At 40.8% G+C, this 26,116-nt stretch overlaps 1 protein-coding gene across 1 annotated transcript in view; it reads left to right on the plus strand.

Annotated features, from left to right (window-relative positions):
- The window catches only part of si:ch211-266k8.4 (carabin), a 63,926-nt gene that overhangs the window by 24,910 nt on the left and 12,900 nt on the right, over positions 1-26,116 (plus strand). The window contains exons 11-14 of the mRNA XM_054620543.1: positions 12,517-12,624; positions 14,288-14,478; positions 17,811-17,917; positions 23,309-23,596. Coding sequence (XP_054476518.1) covers positions 12,517-12,624; positions 14,288-14,478; positions 17,811-17,917; positions 23,309-23,596 — 694 coding nt within the window. The remainder of the gene's footprint in view (positions 1-12,516; positions 12,625-14,287; positions 14,479-17,810; positions 17,918-23,308; positions 23,597-26,116) is intronic.

Genomic DNA, 26,116 nt, shown 5'->3' on the forward strand with positions numbered 1-26,116 from the left:
TCTTGACACAGGCAGCGCAGACTAGATCAACTCCTTCATTCTAACCTTTCACGATAAAAGCCCTAGATATATAAACTGCCTAACTTTTTTCCAGAGGGAATTCAAATTTATTTAGAGCTTTTTGCTTAAAGGAAACTCAATAGCGTACAGTACCTAAAGCTTCACATGAATTGACCTTACACAGACTGCTGTTGCAACTGTCGCGAATTCACACCGCTGCCAATATGAATAGTTTTGAGTGAGTATTTCACATTTTCCCTGGTGTGCAAAGGCCTTTACTTATTGCTCGATGGCCAACTTCCCGCACCCAGTCCTCTGGAGTCTCGGCTGGACCTTCGCCCTCTGGGAATGAACTTTGACCCTGTGGTAGGCCTTAAGGCGTATTAAGAAGCAGGCTCTGAATGACAGGGTGTGGTGGGGGTCAAAACTCACAGGTCAGTGGGGATTGGTGGCGAACATTTAATTATTTTTGTTAAACCTGTATTTGCCAGGATAGTCCCATTGAGATTAAAAATCTCCTTTCAAAGGGAGAAAATTTCACCCGTAAAAGACAAAATAACCACCTTAAAAACAAAATGTGAAAATCAAGAAAGAATGTACATAAAAGAGACGAGTCACAGACTTAAAACAAACACCAACTAAACCAATGAATCAGCAGTATCGCTCAGTAACGGGACAAGTACTCAGTGCTCAAATAGAAAAATCTAGTTTACAATAATCATATAATCTATTTCAAAGTGTCTCTAGATCACACCAAAATTTGTTTGCTTTTAATTCTTTGTTTTAAATTAATTAATAGTCCTTTAGACTTCAGTCCTGGTTCATTTTGCCACTGTGGTTGCTTCTGGGAGAAAAAACAGTGATTGCAGCTTAAAAAACTACGTTTCAGAATCCCCATGGCAGCGAACACTCCTAGAGCAACTGTAGTGTCAGTTCACAGTGCAACCAAACACTTTTGCATTGTTTTTAATCATGAAGTCAGTCAATAGTTGGCCCCGTTCCATCTTGACGTGTGCTAACGCGGTTTTGATTTCACGTCCGCGAGTAGTTTTCAACACGAGAGCATGAGCGAACAAAAACAAAAGGAGCTGGAGGAGGCTCATAGTCTGCAGCTCTCTGTGGTTGCTCCTCCTTGTTCTGTTGCTCCCTGCGATATTTAAAACTCATCAGCTGTCATACAAAAATGCTTTAATTAATTATAAAAGTGATCATGGTCAAACAGTTGGAACTGAAGACAATCCCGATACTTCTCTCACTTAAATTTGCATTCCTAACTCAGACCCACCTCTGTCCTCTCCCCCCCTCCTCATCTAGTGCCTCGTCTTCATCTTCTCTTTGCCTTTTATTATTCTTTTTTTCGTCTTCCCACACTCCCTTCCAGCTCCCTCTATTCTCCTAACCGTGCCCTGTCGTGGCCTCCACGCTCTCTAAGCCACTGATTTATCAACACACTAAAAGGACTTTTCATTTCTGTGAGCTTTGTGTCTGTGTGTGACTGACTGATTTTGTATTCCCATTAAAGGGACTCAGAGTTTTCCGCTTATTTTCATCAGAAACATGTCGGCGGCGACGTCTGTTCCCAAGAACTGATTACGACACTCCTGTCTGTCAGCTTCGCGCAGCCATGCGAAGAGGCGAACACACAAAAAAACAAACAGCAGGAGTAATTTAGCTGCTGTCTGATTAATGAAGACAGGCAGTCTGTAAGATGATTTGTTGATCCCCTCGGGTACTTAAGTGTTACAGCAAACCCAGACTGTAGTGACAAAAACGAGCGTGAGCATGGGCGTAAGCGTTTGACCGTAATTCTGTTTAAGTGCGTTTGCTCTGCAGGACTGCCTGAGGACATGGATGTTTGCAAGTGGTTGGCCAAAATCGTTTTGAATTCTTTGACACAATAATGAGCGATGATTGAGTGAATCTGTTGTCTGATGCTCCTGAGGCTGGATTAGATATTGTAAACGCAGGTTGCATTCAAGTAATTCTGAGCTAAACCCCTAAAGCCCCTCTTAGAATTAATAACTGATGGACTTCCCCATTTATAGTGGTCAGATTCACATTTTATCATGTTTTTCTTAATGTCACATCACAAAGATATCCGCTTTGTTCTCTTTGGCGATGAGCAGTAACTTCAGGTGTGTTTTCGGCTCTCAACATCCCAGAGATTCAAAGCTTCTTTTGAACCTCGAATTAGTTACATTTTCTATGGATTCCCACTTGTTTTTGATCGTTTCATCGTCTTTAGACATCGCACTTTTCCTTGTTTTCTTTCGGCCACAGTGACTGTTAACTCTTAGAGCAAGCAGAGACCGGAAAAAACGGTGCGGGGCTTCTCACACAAGTGAGTTTAAGCGAGTCACTAACTTATAGTGACTTAAAAGACAATTATTTAAATGAAAACCTTTTGAGGTATTACTTTAAAGCATAGACTGCATGTAAGACGCTCAGAGGTCCCTGCAGCCGATCGACCCGGTCACAGCTTTTTTCTGTCCTGGCCCCTCAGTGGTGTAATGAACTCCCCACTGACGTCAGAACAGCAGAGTCGCTGCCCATCTTTCGGCGCAGGCTGAAAACTCACTTCTTCAAGAAGTACTACCCTGAGCCTTCGTCTTAGCACTTATTGTATTCGTATTAGTTTGTTGCACTTATTGTATTCGTATTAGTTTGTTCCTGCACTATACTTTTGCTCTGGTTTATGCTTTTAGATGCTTGTTTAAGAAAGGAGATGCACTTATGACTTCTGGTGACTAGTAGTTCTCTTGAATACCTATGTTGAATACACTTCCTGTAAGTTGCTTTGGATAAAAGCGTCTGCTAAATGACTGTAATGTAAGAAATGGATGTAGTCACTGTGCCGTCACCGACTGGTTTGTGGACTATGGTTATAAAGCCAAGAGTTCCTATAAAAAATGTTTTTGTAAGTTATGTTATGTTTCTTTAACTTCTTTCCTCAATCTCCTGGCAATCTAATGTCAATCTGATGTTTTTCCTGCTGCCACTGTGCACTTGTGTGAACAGTTTTCAAGCTTTCATTGTGCCATTGAAATTGGAATACAAGGCTTGTGATATCCAACATGTGACAGAAGAGTTTTTCTTTGGTAACTGTGTTTTTCTTTGTAAGTGGACCTCAGCCTCTCTGTGGAAATCCCCTTCCTCTTACTCATAGTATTTGCCTTCACATGTTCATCACTCTCCTCTTTTGTCTTCATCCTCCCTACTGTTTACACTTTGCTCCTGTCCTACCATATTTATCAGCTCAGGCTAAATAAATCAGCTGTACTCATTTAAGTCACCACTGTGAAGTCGAATACAGCCTTAAAGAAACATGCAAGACCTAATGTATCCAACAAAATAAAATTCCAAAAAGAAACATAGTAGGTTGTTCTTTCAGGCCAGAACACGACAGACGGTTTCACTCTCCATTGTAATGCCCTTAATTAAACCTCTGCGTTTGGAGGAATCGTAAGACATCTGCTGAGGGCTTTGAACTACAAACAACTTTGAAGTTAGCGATGAGCTAGCCTGATAAAATAACTACATGTCCACACCCCCGTATTCCATCTGTTAGAGCTTTGATAAACCATCTTAAACCCAACTGCATAAGAAACCAATACCTTTGTGTAGTGATACAGCCTCTAGTTTCACTTAGTTACTTACACTTTCTTGTTCGCAAAAGTTGCTGAAATGGCAATAAAATCTGTATAAAATGTTTAGTTTCTCTCAGATGCCATAAGTGGAAACAATTGATTTAAAAAAAAAAAAAATAGAATTAAAAAAGTAAAATAATGGACAAATATACAAGACTAGAAACACAAGCAAGCAATCCTAAAAGGATTCAAGGGGTGATATATCTTTCATTATTTTGGCACTACTCATATTGGCAATCAAATCATCGGTGACTCCGAGGTTAAAGTGCTGATTTAATCCGACACATGAAAAAGCCACTGATCTGGTGTTTGCTGGCGAGCACAGAGAGCAGTCCTTCTAACCATCAGCTTATCTCCAACTACACAAGACATCTGGTGATTATCGCACCATTTGTCTCTTTTCTTTTCTTGCTTACTATTTTCCTTCCCTCCCCCTCCCTCTCGTCTCTTTCACTTTTTCCTTCTCTCTGTCTTTGGTACAATCCTTTTCTTTTCCCCTGTGATTCTGCTCTCCGCTCTTTATCTTTTTTGCAGACTGTACCCAGTAGCAGAGGTTAAACACTCTTTTGTGTTGTGTGACCGACCAGTGCGCAGAGGAAGGACATGGGGTAACTGGAGGTTGGTCGGAGTCATGTCCAGTAGGCTACAATAACAAATAACTTGACAAGCACACATTGTGCTGTGATAGGGAGCAGGCAAAATATTATTCCAGCCAATTTAACGTTGATAACCTGTAGCAAAACACATTAGGGGCCGTTAATACCAAGACGTGTCCCTAGTAACTCGTCCCCCGTTATACCATTGTTTGTGTAAGCTGCGCCCAGTGTGCCCTGCACTTTTGCGTGGCACACCACGTTTTTTAGGGTGGTTTTTAGACCCCCATAAAAGTTGAAATATTCTCAACTTTTCAGCGCCAAGCACGGAGTCTCACCGCCGTCAATGTCACCCTTGACCGAGGCAACCAATCAAATCAAGCAAGAGACAGGCTTTACTACTTCACCACTGACTTCCTTTTTGTAAGCTGGTGGATGTGGTAGGAAAGGACATTGATATCAGCAATAGTTAATTACGCTGAACTATATCATTTTCCCTTCCTCCCCATTCAACAGCAAAGCAACAGCAATAGCTTGATGTCTGCATTGAATCATTTTTTCCCTTGCTTTTTACATTTGATTGCCTGGTTCTATACGCACCCTGGCTCCACCAGCTCATCAGCTGTTTTGCCCACCTCGCTCTGAAGCGGCGAAACCTGTTGCAACGCTTCTTGGTGTGATCGGCCCCTTAGCATTTATAATGGTTATAATGAAGCATTCTGACCAATATCCACTCTCGCCTTAGCTCTGTTTTGGTCTCCACCAACTCCTGGGGAAATATTTGGCTCTTGAGCTGCTTAATGCTCTACGTTAGTCAACAAATAGTCAAAAAAGTTTGTCTGTCTGCCGTTTGAAGCCATGTAGGGAGCATACAGTCGGTCAATCAGAGCGTTTTTGTCAGAAGTGGATGCCAACTGCTGGAAACAATGTAACAATCTTCATGAAAGCGTGAGAGTACCACACAGAAAGGTTGTGGGCCGTAAAACTAAAACAAATGCCGAATAGAACTGAGGGGATTTGCAGAGTAAAACAAAAAAAAATCCATTACCCATTGTTAATATACAAACAATTATTTTCAATTTGCTCAGAAAAGTAAACTAAGAATTGGGTAACTGGCAACACTACTTTACTTTGTGCCTAAGGACTGACGAATGAGGATTTTTTTCAGTCCTACTTCGTTTAAAATAGAAAGCTAAATATTAAATTAGTCCTTCATTTAACTCGGTGCAATCCTCCCTGACCCAGCTGTTTGTCTCTACTACTCCAACATGTAAACACTTTTGTTCCAGACCTGTTGACACGCAGCTCTGATTAATGACAGGGAAGCTAACATATGATGTCACTGATCAGTCAATCACTCGATGAGCTGAACCAGAAAGATGCTTACCTGATAAAGGCTACCAATTAATGCTACTAGATGAAGGTTCAAAGTATTGCCTCTAGATTTCCTGGAGTTTCTGTTGTAAATTGTTGGATGTTTAATTAAACAATCATTGGTTAATTCTTTAAAAAAAGTGAAACAATGTAATGTTAAAATATTTTTAACTATTGGGATGGCCCATAATCTACACAATATTCAAGTAAATTTGGTATTCGAGCAATAAATTAAATAATTAGGAATAATAATCTAAATAATGACATGGCATTCTTTCCAACTAGCATATTTGATTGCGGTGTCGTCTTTGTTTTGAGGTCATGCCGGAATCAACCCTGACAAAACAAATCAGATTTCAGTCAATATAAGCTAAACTCAGCATAATGGACTCTTATTACAGCACAGAAGACATAATGTAGTCCACTGTCCAAACAGTGGTTTGCCCTTGGGTCATCACATTACTCAAGGTTTTGCAATTTGCAAAAGAACTGCTTGCTAACATCCGTACTCATATAATGGCTTGTTTACTGGCCCGTCTCTTTTATTGAGCCCAGAGCTCCAGTTTAGAGGCCATCATTTTCAGGTGTCACATTTGAGTTACCTACACGTCTGGTTTTATTTCCTCTTTTCCTGTCGGCTAGGTGTTTAGGTAATATAGGACTAGAATCTTTCAATTTTGTCTCCAAGTTTTTTCTCCTTCCATTTTCCTTCCATCAGGACTTTTTCTGTGTCCACCGTTCTAGTTTAGTATCTTGTCATCTTTTTCACTGTAGTTTGCAGGTCTAATACCAGGTTTCGACCCGGCCCAGTCTACTTTTTACACCTCCCTTTAAATTATCAGCACTTAAAATTCTATTGCAGCAATGTCAGGGAGCTCCCAGGCCACGGGATCTGCTGAGCCCAGCCTTACATTAGCGCTTATTTCAATCCCAGCCACAGGTGTTCTCGCCCCGCCGACTCCCAGAGGACGGCAGGCGCTTCAAACCCACCAAAACACAACCTTCAAAAGGCTGTGTGTCATCAGCATTAATTCCTGGACACTGAGGAATCAGCAGAGCACTCTGTCATCTGAAACTGACTTTGAGAGAGCGATAGAGAAAGACAGGGAGAGAGAGAGAGAGAGAGAGAGTGAGTGGGGAGTAAAACACACACTGTCATTCCTACCTTCTCATTATAGCCCTGAGTCATAGATAAAACCCCGGAGCTGAGCTCACCGACACTGACATTCACAATTGTTTGTGCGTTGTGATTTGTACCATGTGTTTTAATTTAATAGCTTAAAGTTACCTCATCACTGTTTGTGTTATGTCATTTGTTTTCATATATCCGTGAGTCTGTCTGTGAGTGTACTGTACATGAGTATGCATGGCTGAGTCTTAAAACAGATTGTGAGGCCAACAGTTAGACCTGTAATTACAACTTAGACTGTCTGACACAGACTCAACCCTTACCCTCTCCACACTACGTACGAGTTAGTGAAATATTTAGAGAGCAAGTTATACCCTGTGCTTGTGGTGACCTGTTTGCAGTTGATCACATTGTGTATTGATGAACCATCGTCGGTTCATTCATAACTTTAATAAAAATGCTCCTTAAATCTGAAAGCACATTGAAAGTAAACTTGGCAAAGGATTTGAGAAAAAATATTCCTACAACAATGTGTTTCACTTCAATTTAAAAGTTTGGTTACTTAAAGAGAACCCTAACATGTTTCAGCCTGATCAAGCCCCCTTAACAAGTTAACAGAAATGCTTTGTATCGCTTACTCGCCGCTGTGATGCTGACACTCCCAACTTCCTCGCAGCTCTGTCTGATCGTTTCACATGTGAGATATTTTAATGTCTACATTTATAAATCCCATTAGTCACCCAGATATCATAGAGCCATAGTTACATATGTGTATATTCCAGTCAGTATCTGGTCACATTTTGCTTCCGTCAATCATATATCCATCCTTTCCAATCCATCCATCCGCATCCATCCAACCATCCGCATCCATCCATCTGGATCCATCCATCTCAATCCATCCCCATCCGTCCATCTGCTGCAGGCTTTGCAGGTTGTTTCAGACGTCCCTCTTCCCAGCAATGTTTTCCAGGTCTTCCTGGGTAGTTCTGAGGTGTTCCCAGGCCAGACAAGATATATAATCCCTCCAGTGTGCCCCGAAAAAACCTCCAAAGGGAGGTGTCCAGGAGGCAATGTGATCAAATGCCCGAAACACCTCAGCTGGCAAATTTAGACGAGAAGGAGCAGCGGCTCTACTCCAAGCTCCCTCCGGATGTCTGAGCTCCTCATCCTATCTCTAAGGCCGAGCCCAGCCACCCTACAAAGGAAGCTCATTTTGGCCGCTTGTTTTCACAATCTCTTCTTCTTTCTTTCAGTCACTACCCAAAACTCATGAACATAGGTGAGGATGGGAACATAGATGGACTGGTAAATGGAGAGCTTTGCTTTCCAGCCACTGCTGACGCTGTGCTGAATAGCCCGTCTTTTTTTTACCAGGACGAATTTGAAAGCAGTGACACTGATGTCGGCTAGCTAACTACTCTTTGCTTCATGCTGCTAATGGTTCATTGCTGTATTTATTTGTCAGGGCTGTGGGGATGAACGTTCCGTTGCTTCGTAATTTGGGGGCGGTTTGTCCCAGGGTCATATATTTGGGGCATCTAGAGGACAGAATGACTGTATTTCCTCTGGAAAAGGCAAATAACTTACATTGCAATGACCTCTACAGACTTGGACTGGGATCAGTTGGTAGTATAAAAAAGTGACTACCCATGTAATTCACTTACTCCAATGAGTGTATTTTGTTCAGCAAAGACATTGAAATTCTTCCGCTGCAGACCATGAATGTATGTTAAAATGTCCTTGAGCTCCAGTCAAAAGTTGTCTATTATGAAGTTAAGCTATTTCTGTCGGGACCAAAATGGTGGACCGACCGACCTGAGCAGCATTACCGTTCCTAGAGCCCAGACACTAGTTTGGCTAAGAATGATGATACCTGATGTGATGTTGTATTGTCAATGGCTTTGCCAACATGTCTTCAACCCTGTCATTACAGTATGAAAACAGGGTGTTTCATTTGTCTGTGTGCTTTGTCATCTATTATTATAGTGTTAGCATAAACCTTTATTTTGGCATCAGGTGTATAAAGTGAGTAGCTGAGGCTTTTTTTATTTGGTGGACTTATTTGATTATCTAACAGCTGTCAGAGCTAAGTCTGAGATATGCTGCTCTGTTAATAAATCCAAAGGTCTTAAGCTCTCATAGCAGATCTTTTTTTATTATTTAGCTATTTGGCCTATAATATCAATTTTAAAGACATTAGTTTTCAAATAAATATACTTTTTTTGCAACTTCAATAAGCATTTGTCTTTGACACCAGCGGTTCACTTCAGTGTGACAGAACAACCTCTGCTACAACAAGCTGTTTGTTTGGAAGTGTTGAATTAATGTTGAACAGGAGCCAGTTTCTGTTGAATTATAATTAGTTTAAACGACTTGTGACGTTAAAGCTATGGCTTTTCAAAGTAAGGGCGACCGTGTTAAAAGCCAGTTAACTCTGTAATAGAGCAGGGAAATGAGAGCAAAAGCAGTGGATTTAGCTTTCATACTTGCAAAATAGACAAATAGTCAAAGACTACAAGAACTAGTGCGTCCGTCAAAATATGCACAACTTATAGTAGCTTTCCCTCTCTATGTCTCTGCCTCCAATTTTTCTCCAAATCTTTATCTGTGCAGCCTCAGCAGTCACTCATTGTCCCTACTGTGGGTCCACTCCAAAACAGAATCCTTCACCTTATTCTCTGGAGAAGATATTTTTGGGAAACCAACGCTCCTCCCACAATTTTCGGCTTAGGCAGTTTGATCCGACCATTTCTGAAACCGACAATCCAACATTCAAAGCAACTTGACGCCATGATTGGTCAGCTGTGGATAAGAGAGAGACAAGACCCATGGTTTGAACTTCTCTCTCTCAAGCGCTCCTTTTTTGTTTTTCACACAACTGGTCGGATGACACACAAACGTAGTACAAATCTAGTTCTCTTCGAGCGTAACGCAACCCTTGCAGCGTGTCATCAGCAGCACAACTCCTCCGTCTATGTAGACACAGGATGCATTTAGGCACAGTTTTGGTCTCCCACCAAAGAGCCAAACACACAATCATTGTAGTTGGGTGCGTAAAACAGAAGAAAATGGGCTCAAAGTTGGAAAATTTGCTCCTTACGTTTTGCTCATGCAAACGCAACCTGTTGGCGACCTGTGTAGATGGAGCGATTGAGTTAAACTAGGACCAATTATGTTACGCAAGACGTGTGAGACGGATGACTGTATGGACAAACCATAAGAGCGTATGTTACTGAGACATATACTTTGATGGCCAAAATAACAATTTCTGTTGAAGTAAACAGCTTACAAGTCTTCAAACTTAAAGACATGGAAACAGGATTTTTGGTCAATCACTGGATGCAGTGCAACTGGCATCATGGGGCTTGATTCTTTGTTAGGCTTTGTGTCTGCAAAATGACCTCACCTGGAGATTTCCTATTCGGTTTATGCTTTCATGACATGGAAATAATATTGATTCATTTAAATATCAGGATACTGTTACCAGAATTATTCTGTATACTGTGTAGTGTTTCCTACTAAAAAAGCTCTACTTTTTCAAGACATCTAAACTGTGAGAATGAAACTGACTGCTGGGTGGCAGCTTCAGAAGGAGAAGTAGAACCGGCACTGGGCTGAACCCCAGCAATAAATCACACAGTCATTCAGACCTTCTCATTACAACCCTTGAGTCATACAGAAACTGTGCAGGTGAGCTCACCAGTGTTTATGCATACGTAGGGTGTTTGTGTGCACACATGCGCAACTACTTTGCCATCATGAAAACATTTATACGTGTAATATGTGATTATATTGTCTGGCTTTGTAGCCGATCATCCAAGAGAAGCGTGGCGTTGTTAAAAGAGGCTTAAATTTGGAAGTAAAGAGTCAATGGGGGGGGCGTATTGTCAGAGCTACAATACTCACTAATATCCCCTCGCAATTTACCTCAAAACGCCATGTGTTCCTATCTAGTTAGTCTCTGGGTGGCTAACGGGAGACACGCTGTGACACGTCAAGTGTTTTTGAAGTTGGCTATGGAAGGGAACCTCTCTTTAACCAACGTCTGACAGTGATTGAGATAGATCGGAGGGAGGGAAGGAAGGAGTAGAGAGGACATGAGGCAGAGGGAGAGAGAGCCACGGGCAATCGGAGAGGGGAGCAGGAGGAGGGTGTGTCTGGGGAATGGAGTTGTTTTAACATCAAAGATAACCTTACTCAGGACTCTGCAAAGACCTCGCATTAGGCCCAGGAGACACCGCTCTTTATCATCGGCTCTTCCTGTTTGGCAGAAGCCGTATCCTTGAGGCTCGTGTTAAAACACCGATATGCGCCGTTACAAATAAGAAGTCACTTCCCTGGCCTCCCACAGGACACAAACGTATGCTGACCTGCAGCTCGGCCTTACTAAGTAAAAAACAAACAAACTGGACCAAAGTCATTGATGCTCCCATGGTAAACTCTGGTCCAGTTACTTACTAGTTAATCTGATTGGATAAACACATATGGCAAAAACTTAATAACCTAACTTGCCAAAAGAAAAAATGTATTCAACAAGTAGTTGTTAACTGTTCAGAATTTACCATCAGCTTTTATTGTACATTCTGCAGGACAGTGGATGGTGTTGGCCATTGTGTGTAAGAATGGGTCAAAAGGGTCAATTAACAATCTCCAGATTGCTGTAAACCAGACCTACATGGCAACTTCTGACAACCTCAGAGAGCTCAATAAGCCAGTTTATTTAGTCAGAAAGGAAGAGTGGAACTTTGACTTTAAAAAATTTGACTTATTTTAATCATAAACTAGCTAAGGCTAACATGTAACAAACAATAACCTATTCATACCCCCAGGAGACACAGAGCAACATCAGCTTCAATTGACCGTTCTCCTCCTGAGAAACAAATCTATCTCTTTAGCTGCTAAATGCTCCTTAGAAAATAAGTTGATGAGATCGGAGATGTCGGTTTGATAACCAGAAGAATGATACAAAGAATACTAATAGGCTCCATGGAGCTAAAGGCGACTGTTGGGTTTGGTTGTGCATTATTTCACCGGTGATACAGAACTTGATTTTGGCAGACCCTGTGGTCAAAAAGCGGTAGTGTTTCAGAGCACCAGAGAGCCTTTGGAAGACCTTTCATTTTACAGCAGGCATCTGACAAGAGGCCCCGCACAGTCCTGGTTCTCGTCCAGGGTTTTGGTCCTGGTTCTGGTTCCCATCCTTCGAGCAGGCCCAGCAATACGGCTTGGGTCTCCAGATGCTTGGTGTTTTAGCTGGTTACCAGTGGGGAATTTTGTAGAAGGGGCGGCTGAAAACGGGGACAGAGCTCTCCACCTCCCACCTGAGCTCAGGCTGCAGGTTTAAGGCAGCAGCAAAGCCGAACCTGGTTATGTCTGCGCAGGAGGCCCTGCTGGAGTCTGAGCTGAAGGAGTTTCTGATGAAGCTGCATGGTTTCATCTGATTTCGTCAGAATCTACTCACTAATGGTCTTGTTTAATTCTCTGTCATATAGAGGCATCTGTATTACATTGAGACTGGTGTGAGACACTTCTCACATTAACTTCAAATACTTTTAAAAGGATCTCTGAAATTATTATTATATATATATATATATATATATATATATATATATATATATATATTTAAATGCATTCATCTTTTTTGTCAAAATCTGACGCCTACATTACCCACTAAACAATTTGTCCTCAAATAGCACTGTAGAACATTTAAGTTTGTTATGCTAGTAGCGGCTAATGTAGCCTGACGTTTTAAATATGGTGCTCTCTTTCTCAGATCCGTGTCAAAAAACGAAGGCCACACTACCAATGAAAGTCAATGGAGGTAAAGAGAAAGAAAATGTACCAACACCTCCAGAAGGGAAAAGACCACTGAGAAAGGTGAGTGTGTGCGTGCTATGCCGCTACATGTGTACCTATACATTTTTAAGATCTTTCTCATTCAGTTTTTTTCGGGTTGCCATGACAATTTTAGTCTATGCAACAGGTCCAGACCTCCCACATCCATATATCTTAGCCCGACTGCTGAATGGTCCCAGCTAATGCAGGAAAATAAGATGTCAATGGTACTAAATCACTATCAAGACAGCTGCTTCAACATGGAGCAGGTTTGAATGGGAAAGGGTCGACAAGTAGAAGCCTGCAGAATAGTGCATTAAGTCACAATTCTGTTACATGTCGAGCCTCGGTAGTATTTGAATTCAATAGCTTATCATTGGCTAACTCTAAGACTGAAAAGCCTCAAACTATAACTTAATTTGAGACTCTGTTGTACAACAAGCGCATGCTTCCAGTTTTGCCACCACAGTTTATCACCCCTCATAAAACGTACTGTACCCCTTCTGCACAGTTGCCACAAGAAAAATACTTTTTCTTCAGGTAAAACTACTCTCTATTGGCAAATTAATTGTTAAAAACCCAATGTTACGTCTTAGAAAATGTATCCAATAATACTAGTTTTTAACCGTCTTTAGGGTAAGGTTAAGTCCGTTTTTTATTTGTACAGTGCATTTTGATTTGGCCATAGTTTCCATTGAGGTTCATGTTTTTTTAGACTTTGACCATAATGTAATTAATAGAAATTAAATACTTTTTTGCACTTGTTTTATTGCTTTTATTATTTTATTTTTTTAAAGGCCTATCTAGGCTTTGGTTATAAATGGTGTGGTATTTTGGTGGGTATGTGTTAATTCTATATCCTTGACCCTTATATGAATAAAAATAAGTAGCACTGATTCAAACCTATGAAAAGGGAAGTTATGCTTTTAGCAAACGGATCATTTAGAAACAGAAAACACAAGGCAAATCTAATCTAAATAGCTTGAGTTATCTTATCAAATGATGTACAGTAAGCTCTCTACTCATCCCCAGGAGAATGTGGCACCAGTACCACATGTAGGTAAAAGTGCTGTTGACTCTTGCTCTACTGAGCAAATTAATTTAAAAAAAGAGCAAATGCATCACATTTTTGAATAGTAGGCTGCAATAAAGTTCCAGGAGTTAGCAGAAATCGTATTAATGCTACATCAGTGTTGGAGTTCGATTTGTCCCGTTGTTAAGAAGGCAAAGCAAACCAGGATTTATTTTCAACACAGTCGACCTTGGATTTCATGCTCTCTCCTTATGTTGTGAAACATGAGATGTAGCTTTTGTGTCTGTTTGCGCGAGTGTTGCTTGCACACAAACACGGACAGTACATTGTATAAGTGGGTCTTTGTGTTCACAGCTTGCCTAAGCAGGCAGATTCTGCCCCCTGAGTAAACATGGTGAGCCACTGATAACATTAATTTGAGTACAACAAGGACACATTCACACAAAAAACACACATACATACACAAAGACAATTCAGTGGGGGGTACGTCTGTCATGGAATGATAACTTATTTTGTTAACAGTATCACTTTCCATGATTTTGGAACTAAGTGGTTCTTTGGCCCTGCATGTCTGCAAAATGGGAGTTTGATTATAACAAGATGGACTATTTTAAAGGGCTTGTTACACCAGGAGAAGATCTCTGATCATTTCTGGTTGTTTTTTTTCCCCCAACAGAATCTGTTACTGGCACTAAAAGTGTACTGAACCGGGCGATGTGCCTGGCCCAGCGTTACCTGTTGGACCCAATCGGTAGAAAGAGGGCTGAGGCGAAGGGTTCTCAAACACAAGCCAAGCCCAGGCAACGCAGTCCTGCACCAGGACGAGTGTTCCGGATTCGGACCTCGGCTTCACTAACTCAAGCTCAGGTAAAAAAGCTATTTTAGTACAGCGCTAATCAGGACATGAGAGCCCCTTAAACATCTTCTTCATAACTAGTATTTTCTCTGCAGCTTATTTAACTTTGAGTCTTTGGAAAGTAAAGCAAGATAACTCACTCTCAGAAGTTACTGATTCTATTCTTCTCCCTTGGAAAAATTGTGACTTTGTTCTTCTATTTCTGTCCAACTCATTTGGTAACTGGGGGTTCTCAGTTTTAACTTTTGAAATGCATCTTTAGTTGCATTCAGTTGAAGGCAATACAGGAAAATTCTAATTGCAATAATGTTGGATTTAAGCAATCATATCAATGACTTACACATACATGATATTATTTCATATTTCATTGTGTTGCAAAATAAAAATGGGGACGTTAAATAATGCAATTTCAACTTTAAAAGGCACGACATCAGGCATCATCAGGCTTGACTTAAACATTGCTTCCTTACTTTGTAAAATAAAATGTGACAAATAAATACATAGGTAAATATACAGAATTGTTATTCATTAAAATAATGGTATCGGATACCTGATCAGCCTATTGCCACCTAAACCCGTCTGTATCGGAGCAAAATCTGTTTCGGTATTGTTGCTAAACATATACCTTTAACTTGCACATTTGTTATGTTATTTGTTATTCTTTTCTTGGCATTCTTAAAGAAATAGATTGAAATATTTGGAAATGCACATATTCCCTGTCTTGCCTAAAATTAAATTAGAGATGATAGTTAGCAGCTTAGTTAGCTTAGCTTAGCTTAGCTTAGCTTAGCTTAGTGTAAAGACTGGTGCAGAGCTATTGCTTGGTTAGCCACAGCAATTTTTTTGTTGTCACCTTGAGGTTGACACACAACATGCAGAAACTGCGGGAAGTCACAGCTTTTGGGATCAATAAACAGTATGGCAAATATAATTCTATAAAAAGTCGTTTTAACACTGTGGATCTGCAGATTTAGTTAGTTTTGGACAGAGCTACTCTAGCTGTCTCCACCTCTATTTTCCAGTCCCGCTGCCAAGCTGAGCTAATATTTACCAGACAGGTGTGAGAGGGACATTGACCTTCCTTTTAAAACTCACTGCAAGAAAGAGAATAATTGTATTTCCCTAAATGTTGAACTATTACTTAAACTTACCACTCAACAATATTACTTCCCTTCCATGTGTTGCTTATTTGCGCTCAACTCTTTTGGTAAATCATGTGATTGGCACATATCATATTCCGTGTGTGTGTGTGTGTGCAAGTGTGTGCAAGTGTGTATGTAAGAACAGACATAGCAGGTGTGCTTGGCAACTCCTTGAAAGACGCATCACTTTGTGCCTGCTGTTTTGATTGTGCCAGTACAATAAAGCTCTTAATGTTGGTTCATAGGTAAACTGTGTTAATAATGCAGTAAGGTAATCTGTGTGGCCATTTCACCTCAACTGCAGTTGTCGGTAACGTTGGTCTCTGCTGGCGACCGTCTGGAGACTCTTTCCTAAACAGTGTAGGGTTTTCTTTAGCCATTAAAGAAATCAGGATCCACTGAGAGCCAGCAGTAGTCTGGAAGTCTGGAACAAAGGGGCCGAGTGTCTGTTTCAACAATGTCATTCAGATGCCAAATCCTTCTACTAAAACCAGACCGGGCAGCAAGGCTCACTGAGTTGGCTTCTGATTTGTAACACTTTAGACACAACAGAGTTATCTCTGTTCTTACTGAGTTAAGTTTTCATAATATTTGGAAGCAAGGTTTTCCTGAATGTTTTTGTTCCTGCTGCCAGAACAGTAGCAGCTACTCCCGAAGGTTGAGGTCAATTAGGGATATGTTGGATAGATAGATTTGTTATAATTTAAATATATATAAATATATTTACGTTTAGTTTGAAGCAAGCATAAGGGAAATTAAAAGAAAATAAGAGATAGAAGGCAAGGAGAATATAAAATGAAAGTAAAACCACCATCTACCACAAGATATGAGACAATAAAGTTTTTCTCTGATATGTTTTCTTCCTCTGATCATTTGGGGAATGCTGCCCTTTAGAGTTTTTCTCTTGTGACCTGGCATAGTTCTGTGTTCATCAAAAGGAAAGATAGAAGTCTGTTGTCATTAAAAATGATTGGAAGCTTTGCCCTGAGCATTTTTCTCGGGATAGGAATACATTTTGTACCATGTCATCTCAGTGATTGGAGCTATCAATGTTTGACAGCCCTCTTGGTTTGGCTCTGGGTAAAGATGGTCCACATTTTAGCCCCCCAAAAAAACATCTTCCCATTTGTCACACTCTTTAACTCATTCACATGTAGCATGCTCATGTTGGCACTTAGCTCAGAGCACTGCTGTTACCTAAGTAAAGCCTCAGAGCTGCAACCTTAGCTGTAGACTCTTAGTCTTGTTTAAGAATGGGGTTGGCAACAGTTAGCTAGATTCTTAAAGAATCCAGCGGTACCAGGTCCAAAAGTCGCTATCTCCAGCGAAAAAGCCACCAAGTCGGCATCACTGACAGCCCGTCTCTTCTGGCCTCACTCCAAAGCCACGCCCCCAAAATGATCACAATATTTTGATGTTTAAATGTCTACATACTAGTATGATTTTTCTCATTCATTTATCAAAGGACAGGATTGGCATGTCACCTTAAAAAATATAAAGAATTAACAAATAAAGAAATACAGTAGGATATGTTCTTCTCATGGGAAGTACTTTAAATGGGATTGAACGTCAAGGTGTAGCTTCAAGTGGCTTTCTACACACACACACACACACACACACACACACACACACACACACACACACACACACACACACACATTGGGCTAAACTGATTTAAAACACACCTTTCAGCAGCACCTTGTTGATGCTGGTTAACCACACAGACTCATGAGGGTTGGGACTGTGGCTCAGGGCGAAACCAGACATTCCTCTTCACTATGAAGGATCATCTGGTTCATGGTCAGATAGATATCTACGGTAGCTTCACTCTGACTCACAGACTGTATATAACGTGAAGTCAGAAGAGTGACAGAGACGCTGCATGCGGCTCTGATAGGGTAGCGACCCGTCAATCACAAGGTAGCCCAGCCCTGAAACATACTCTGCTTTATGGCCTGTTTTACTCTAAATGGACCATGATTTACTAAATGAATTGTATTGAAGAAGACTTGAAACTAGAGATCAAGACCATAAACGCATGTTTACAATGTTTACTGAGGTAATAAATCAAGTTGAGTAATTTTCTCAGACTTCTATACAACCGGAGGAGTCGCCCCCTGATGGTCAGTAGAGAGAATGCAAGTTTTAAGACACTTCCACATTGACTTTACTCAAGCACCCTCTTTGTTTCCTCTTTTCAGGTCAGATCCCGGAGGCGGAGCCAGCAGAGAGGCGGGGCTCAGCAGCCGGTGGTGCAGGGGAGTGACGGCGCTGTTGCGGTGACAGATACAGCTGGGAGAAGTGACAGGTGAGGACAGAGGTTAAACACTGCAAACAAAAGACATGCCTGCACTCATGCACGGCAGCTCTTTCCTCAAGTGTTTGTTTCTTTAACCTTTCACTGTGGACCTCTTAATGTACATTCTAGCATGTTGCTGCTAGTAGTCTATTTTTCTCCCCTTTACAGTAGCCCCACAGTAAGCCTCCTCTGAGGCTCATGATGTCATTAATTTGCTCTGTGAGGCAACCTCATGCATATTTCAGTTTGCATTCTTTCTCTCTACATTTTAAACTCTGTGTCTTTCTGTACCATTGACCAAATTTACATCTTAGGATCCTATTTTTCATGGTGGTGCAAAACAACAAGCTCTCTGACCATTAGGTAGTTCCCTGATCTCTGTGGTATTTCAGTGCACAGACAGAAGCAAGGAGGAGGTTCATTCACATGAGGCAGCGTAAAGCGATTTGTTTATTTTTGTAGAAATTATGTCTCAGACTTCACCACTCTCCCAGGAACTTGTCAATCTGCTGCCAACCTTAGGATTTTGTCAAGAAGAGCAAACAAAATACAGCACAAACACTTACAAATGGGCAGCAATAACAGAATAATGCTCAGCGTGTTAAGAGGCTTATCTGATTCAACATTTACCAGCAAGTGGATGCATTTGAATGAGCAACAAGGAGTATCAGTTAATGTGGACAAAGCAGGAATGCCGGTAAAGCAGAGTGCATTGATCTATAAATGTAAAGTGATTCTGATGATCTCCATTGTCCAAAGCAGCTTAATACGGTTTCAAAAGCTTCTTCTTCAGTTGATAAAATCCCTGCAGCCTTCTGAACGCAGCAGGACACAAACTGCAGCCTCTGATTTGAGAGGTGTCGCATCAAAGCACAATGCCACTACGCATCGCCGTCCAAGGTTATTTTATTGTTATTATTAATAGGGTTGCGCAATGAAATGCAGATTGTAGTCCCATTTTGCTACATATCAACAAAAAAAAAAAGAGGAAAGAAGCTGTTCTGAAGCCTGGTGGTTCGGCAGCTGATACTTCTGTATCTCTTTCTAGACAGCAGCAGGGTGAACGGGCTATGGCTGGTCTGGATGTGTCTTTTAATATCGTTTGAGCTTTATGCAGGCACCTCTTGTCATCAATATCACTGATGCTCAATAGATGGGTAACAATGAGGTCCTGGGAGGTTTTAATCAACCTCTGTAGAGCCTTCCTGTCGTGGGCCGTTCACATCTGCAAGTTTGTAATGTTTCCATTGAGGATGCTTTCTATGGCTCCTCTGTTATGAGCTCTCTTACTGGGTTTAGCTTTATTAAATCACATGCAAACGACGCCAGGCTGCAACAAAATAACCATACACCTTAACACACTGGTCAGTTATATCTCAGCACCAGGAGCTCATCATTCCTGTGCGTCACAACCTCCTTTTAAAAAAAAAATTTATGAAAGAAAATCAGATGTCCATGTTTAATTCTTTAAATGCATTATTTACGGAGATGAAAACATTGGCAAGGTATTACAAAGAATGAAGTGGCGTTGGATCGATGCGATCATATAAACGGCATTACCAAACAATTAATATTTTATTTATTTCCATCTTCGTCTACCTTGATATTGCTTGAGCGATTCAAATTCTGTCACTCCTCTCTTTCTTCATCATCTTTTCCTTTGTGCTTGCTCAAGTAAAACATTTGATGGGATCTTTTGACTCCCAGAAGGATTTGATATCTTAATATTTCCCCCTGCAACGACAGTCATCAGGCTGCAAATTACCCTTTGTGTGCACTTGATTCAGTTACAAATTGGAATCTGAGATTATTATTTTGTCCCGAGGGTTTTTGTGTCAATCAGGGGGCCACTTCTCATCAGTCCCTGAGCTTGATAAAATCCTCGTAATAAAACCAGCTGCTCCTTCAGCAGCACTTAGAATTTCACAATAGTCCTCTAATCCTCTCATTGTAATGTTGTTTTTTTCCCCTCTGACTGGCACACTGCTCAAAACAAAAGGCTGTCACTCTCATGTTAGTAGTGTGTGTTTGTGTGTGTGCGCGTGTTTCAAGCATACTTGTCATTCCTCGCAGGCTTAGTCTTCGTGTTTAGTGGTTTAGGTTTGTTTTAACCAGGCTGCGGATCGTTCTGGGTCATCGGGGGTCACCAAAAGGATTACTGTAATCGGGTCGCAAATTAGGGTTAGAGGACGGAAGTGGACAATGCTGTCTGCCAGGTGTTTAAAACATCACAAAGTCATATTAACAAGACTAAGTCCAACAAACTAAGTCCAACAAACAATGAGACAGAGGGAAGCTGAGGTACAGGTGGAACACTAGATGAAAGGAGAAACAGAAGTTAGAGCCTCTTTAGCTCGTGTACTGCGACGCATTTCACAGACGACTGGGATATTTTAGCTGGGTACAGTTACCACAGGGTTTTAGGTCAAATAATTTACATTTGATTGGATGGCTAAAAAGTGGGCGGGCTTAGCTCGATTAGAGACAGTTTTAACTTTATATTTCAGTCTTAAGCCCTTTCAGACATGGAACGTGTAATATTACTGGCTTTATCTATCCGTTAAGAAGATTACTTTTTGTAATCATCCGACCTAAGTTTCTGTTATGCAAACGTTGCTCGCGGCTTTATGCAGCTTTGGGGAAAGAGCCGCAGTGATCGCACAATATTTAGCCCCTGGTGCTCAAAGGGGAAGCAGCGCTGATGAGGGACAGCGGTTAGTTGGGAAGTAATGACATGAAGAAGGAGGAGCGTTTTCTATTCTCTCACAGACTGCATCACTGTTGGATTATAAAACTTATTTTGCTGTTGATGCATTTATTAATGACCAGGGAGCTCCCTGTGACACTTTCTCATCAAATCCTTTTTTACATATCTGACACAAGAAGAATCTCCTTTTAAGTTTTACAATTGGCTGATTATCTTTTTTGGGGGGGGTTTATGAAATTATAATTTTTTCCTATCACTAACACAGTTTCAATCACTGAGAAAATAAGCATGGCTCTTTTCGTTTAAAGGGCAAAATAACAGACACAGTATTGAGGGGTTTTGTCACCAAAGTCATTTTTTTTACATAAACAAATAAGATAAATAATTATTTTCCCAACTAGGCAGATCTCGTATTTATTTTTTACTCAGTTAAATTAGACCTAAATAGATATTTAAACTATCTTTTGTCGTCGTCATATCAACTGAATTAAATGAAGAAAGTTTGCTACCACTCCAAACATCAAAGAACAAAAATCTACCGTTGAGGACTTGGATTATATCAGGCTTTGCTGTGTGGATCCTGCTTCGTAGTGGTTCAAAGTTCAAGAATCGCTGCCCTTACTCAGCCTTAAAGGTCACACTGCTTGAATACCACGGTCACTTGACGCTATACCACGACAGTGTGACATATCTCCCGCTATACTGTATCGTCTAAGCATCTCTGCCATCTCTACGTCTTTGTCTCTGTACGAATTATTGTCGGACATGTTGAATTTGTGAAGAAACCGGTAGACACGTAGACACAAAGCGACGTGGGCCACAGGGGAGCACTCAAACAATAGTAGGAATGCTCGACGCTCCTTTGTGGCATTTGACTCTCTCAGAATTCCCCCTGCCCTCCTTCCTGCCTCAGCAGGTTCCTATGCACCCTTAACACCAGGGTTATTCAATTACTAATTCACTTGGGTCTAGATTTTAAAAAGCAGGAAATGTAGACATGCCATACATTTTTTTTGCAGCCTATTTATAACCTTTTTTATTTTTACTTTTAGCTTTTGAGTATGACATATACAAAGGAATGATGTATAATTAACATTGTTTCACTTTTGAAATAGAACATTTTTGGTCACATCTGACCTAAACACATCACATAAATCCTATGACTTGTAAAAGATAAGATTGGCGGTGTCGCTGCACAATCCCTACCTCACATATGCAACTCTCAACACGAGATGAGCAGGAAGAGAGGTGGCTCATGTGTATGCAGGTTACATATTTTGTCACGTATCAGATTCATGTATGGTGGTCCACGCCGAGGTTGCCTCTGGACCCGGACGTGGGCGGCTTTACACTTTGATAGTTTGACAGCTGATAGCTTGTGTTTTCGGGTCAGGACCCCAAATCTGTCATGGGATGTTCTTTTATGACATAACAGCTTTGAAGACGCAGGATCAGAATCATGTAAAGACCTGCATCACTCTTTCATGTTTTACCCCCAGATATTAGGTCACAAATTAGTGAAACTATGCAAGTCCCCACTTCTTCAGCTCCCCAAACATCCCAGTCCAACATCTAGTCCCCTATTGCATATAAAGTTAACTAAAATAGTAGTTCATTCCCCAGATTATAATTATTTTTTTATGATTGAGTTATGTCCTACTTGATTTAAAAGACTTGTTTTAGCAAATAAATCAATTTAATATATTATTTCTCTGTTAAAATGGCATTTAATTTGCATTAGATTTGCATAGAACTTGCCTGTCTTGACTGGGGACTAGAGAACTATATACTTGAGACTTTCTTGTGACTTGCCAAACAATGACTTGGTCCAGCCTCTGCAATACATTACATTGCGTTTTCATATATTAAAAAGAAAACATGCAGTGTCATCCCAATTTCTTTATTATTTCCTGCAGAATGAGCCATTCTGCCTTCCCTGCAATGTGTTTCACTAGGCATCACCCAACCCCCCACCTCCCCCCATCCCCCACTCTGTAATGAGGTAGCCACTATGCAGGTGTTTCCTGCAGTATGTCGGTGCTGTAGCCCTGCACCTGAGGATGAAGGGCATATCACAACGCTGTGGAAATACAGTTATTATCCCTTCAGAGGGTTATGGGGGAGAAGACGAAGGGGAGGAACGTATTTTAATAGTTGAAGTCTTTTAGATTTTTTTGAAACTTTAGGAAGAACATTCATTTCTGCCATCTTAAAAGTTTAAATGCACCATGAATAATTTGATGATCATTTGAATTTTCACTTACATCCAGCGGTGCACCTTTTTTGAAAAGTTTTGCCAGAACCAATTGCCAACTAAATAGTAAAATGACCACTAAATGTAACATAAAAGTACTTACTAAATCAAAAATATGTAGATTTACTGTTTGCATTGTATGAATCCACTTTGACTTTATCTATTGGTCGTATTATTTGGGTACCTATAAATCCCATAGTGTGTGTGTGTGTGTGTGTGTGTGTGTGTGTGTGTGTGTGTGTGTGTGTGTGTGTGTGTGTGTGTGTGTGTGTGTGTGTGTGTGTGTGTGTGTGTGTGTGTGTGTGTGTGTGTGTGTGTGTGTGTGTGTGTGTGTCAGTGTGTGTGTATTGTATTAAAATTTGCTACTGCAACATATGAATTAATAACCAACAGGAAAGTTATTTAGACCCACTATTATTCTTTGTGACTTTGTTTACAGATCGGAGCCAACCCTCAAGAGGACGGGCACAGGACCTTTTGGCAAGGCGGCCGGTCGCCGTAGCAACCACAGCCTCGTCCAGCCTGTCAGAATCAAGTCTCTCCGTCTTCTACGAAACGGCAAAAACCCGCAGAGCCAGGCCCCACACCCCTCTTCTGTCCTCCCGCCGTCCCTCCGTTCCTCGACCCTCCGTCCATGTTCCTCTGTCATCCCACCTCCGAGTCCTCCGTCGTCCAGCGCTCCCCGAAGCGGGGAGCAGCAAGATACGCCCAGGACAGCTCTCATCAAGTAAGAACCTTGTTTTTCAAATAGGTTGGCCTTTTCACACAGGAGATAAAAATCACGCTTTCAGACGTTCAGAACAACGCAGGTCTGGCATCAAACCTGCGACTGCTCTACCTGTCCACACGCTCACCTCCACCTCCCGATCTTCTTTGCGTATCTGACTGATAATGCATAAACACAAGGTGATTATTCCCGCTGTGTAATAAACTCTTTCATTTGAGATCACAGAATCAGAGATGATAATAGAAGGAATTAGATTTGGGGTGTTTAACACTAAACCCACACAGCCAAAGGGAATAAAGCTTAAAATAAGTTTTTCCGTTCCGTTTGGGAACTTAATGGTATAAATCATTGATATCACACACAGAATTCAGAACGTTGTGGTGCAGTTGCTGCATTGTGACAGGAGGTAGTAAGATGGGAGAACCTTCCTGGTAATTAACTAGATCAAACCTGCCAAGTAATCCCTTTTATTGGCAGATGACGGATGCAACTGACTGGGTCAAGCTCCAAATAAGTGTGGTGAGCAGAGCAAAACCACATCACACAGCATATCCAGTTTCACACTATCACACCAGCAGCGTGTAAACCCGTGTTAATCTAGTTCCAGGCTCCGTTTGGAGGAAGTGAGCTTATTTTAGAGACGGCGACGCCCCACATCAAACGCCTCCCGGCTGATCAATCAAAAAGATGCCGGAGAAAACTTTTTTTTTTTTGTTGCTCTCAGCTTTTGTGAAACGATGAAGTGCGAAGTAAGCTGGTTAGGATCTGTGGTGTCAATCAGTTAGAATGGTTATGTTTATTTATAATTGTGTTTATTTCTGTGTAATGGCATTCCACAAGACACTGTTATATATATTAACATCAAGACATTTTCCAGCAACACATACTGGTATGTAAAACCAAAAGAATTTATCATTTATACATCTATATCTATATATATATGTATTAGCTTTTTTATAGCAGAAAGATTGTGATTAAGTTGTTTAAAAACTTTGGTTGACAAAAACAGTGTTCAATTTTCACTGAAACCTGTCAACCTGTGTATTTTTGGGAAACACTTAATGTCAGGGAAATATCACCACAACATTCCTTTATTCATTTGCTCAGTCGAAAAGCAACTTTTAAAATCTGTCAACGCGTCCATGGAGCAAGACTGGTAAATCATTTACTACGGGTATTTATATTTTTATTCTCCTGTCAGAATATTTTTTGCTCTGAGTGATGAGTGTCTGATATTGCTAAATGTCATAGTTCTAACCACAAAAACAAAACAGAGAATCGCAGACGGGCGATTATCAGACAAGTGGGTTTGTTTCTTATGCCTGGGTGTAAACCCTTTATGTGGACGCGTCAACAGTCTTTCTAAAGGGGTATTATGAGACAGAGAGAGTTGGACCCATCCTGTTGTGTTTTCCATGGCTCTTCACAGCAGAGCAGGGTGGGGACACCACAGCACAGAAATAGACCTGCAGTTTCCTGTTTAGTAGGTTACACACCTTCTGTACAACTTGTCCCTCCAAAGAATCTCATGGGCGGTGCACATATCTCCGCTATTGATCCACCAACTTTTTATATTTTTATGCGTGTGTAAGCATTCCTGTTAGGGGATTTGTATTGATAGAGCAGTTTGTGACGATGTGAGGGGTGTGCAGATGTTCCTTTTGTGTGGGAAAGGAGGAAATACGACTGACCTGGCACAGGAAGATGAGCTAAGCTGACCCGTCTTCCCCAGCTCTGATGGACAGTATCTGCCTGCCGGAGGCGCCGACACACCCAGCCTGAAATTATTTCCATTCTCAGTGGCATCCGTCGTGCAAAACTACAGATCAGGGGACGGAATTTAAAAGAGAGGGAGATTTGTCGTTCAGTAATCTTTGGCTTCTTAGAGGAAAAGAATGAAACGGATCCACCTCTCTAGAGACAGTTGTATACTTGCTGGCGAGTAGAATTTCTCACTTACAAAAAACAAAACCAACAAAAAAAAAAAAAAAAACAAGCAGATGAATGCCAGATGCTATTATGTTTTTTAATCATTCTAGGTTTGCATTGGCAACCAATTCTTTGACTGGTTAAAAAAAGAAACGAATATACCAAATACTATGCTAAATATCAAATTTGTTTAAACAAAGTATTCAGCTTCTCCACATGTCCAAGGCCACTGCCTTGTCATAGAAGCACCATCTACCTTTATTTTATTTTTTTTAATAATTTAATTAGACTTAATTATACTATTGAACCTATCCCTTTTCACATTAGCTATACAGATCAAAGAATAAGGACACACAAAAGAATATGTATGAAAGGTATGCCATTGTGATTACATGCATTATCTGACTGACCTACAGCAACACTATTGTCCGATTTTTCCAATTTCAATTTAGTTTAATATGTAACTGTCTTTTGGAACATGCTCCACGTTGGCCGAATCACATCAGACTCATATTCAACAGCATTGTGACAGACGGATTGGCAGGCAGGAAAACATTTTTTCCAAATCACAATCACAGTGCCAGGTAACTA

This window comes from Anoplopoma fimbria, chromosome 19 (genome assembly GCF_027596085.1).
Source record: "Anoplopoma fimbria isolate UVic2021 breed Golden Eagle Sablefish chromosome 19, Afim_UVic_2022, whole genome shotgun sequence".
NCBI classification, from domain to species: Eukaryota; Metazoa; Chordata; class Actinopteri; order Perciformes; family Anoplopomatidae; genus Anoplopoma; species Anoplopoma fimbria.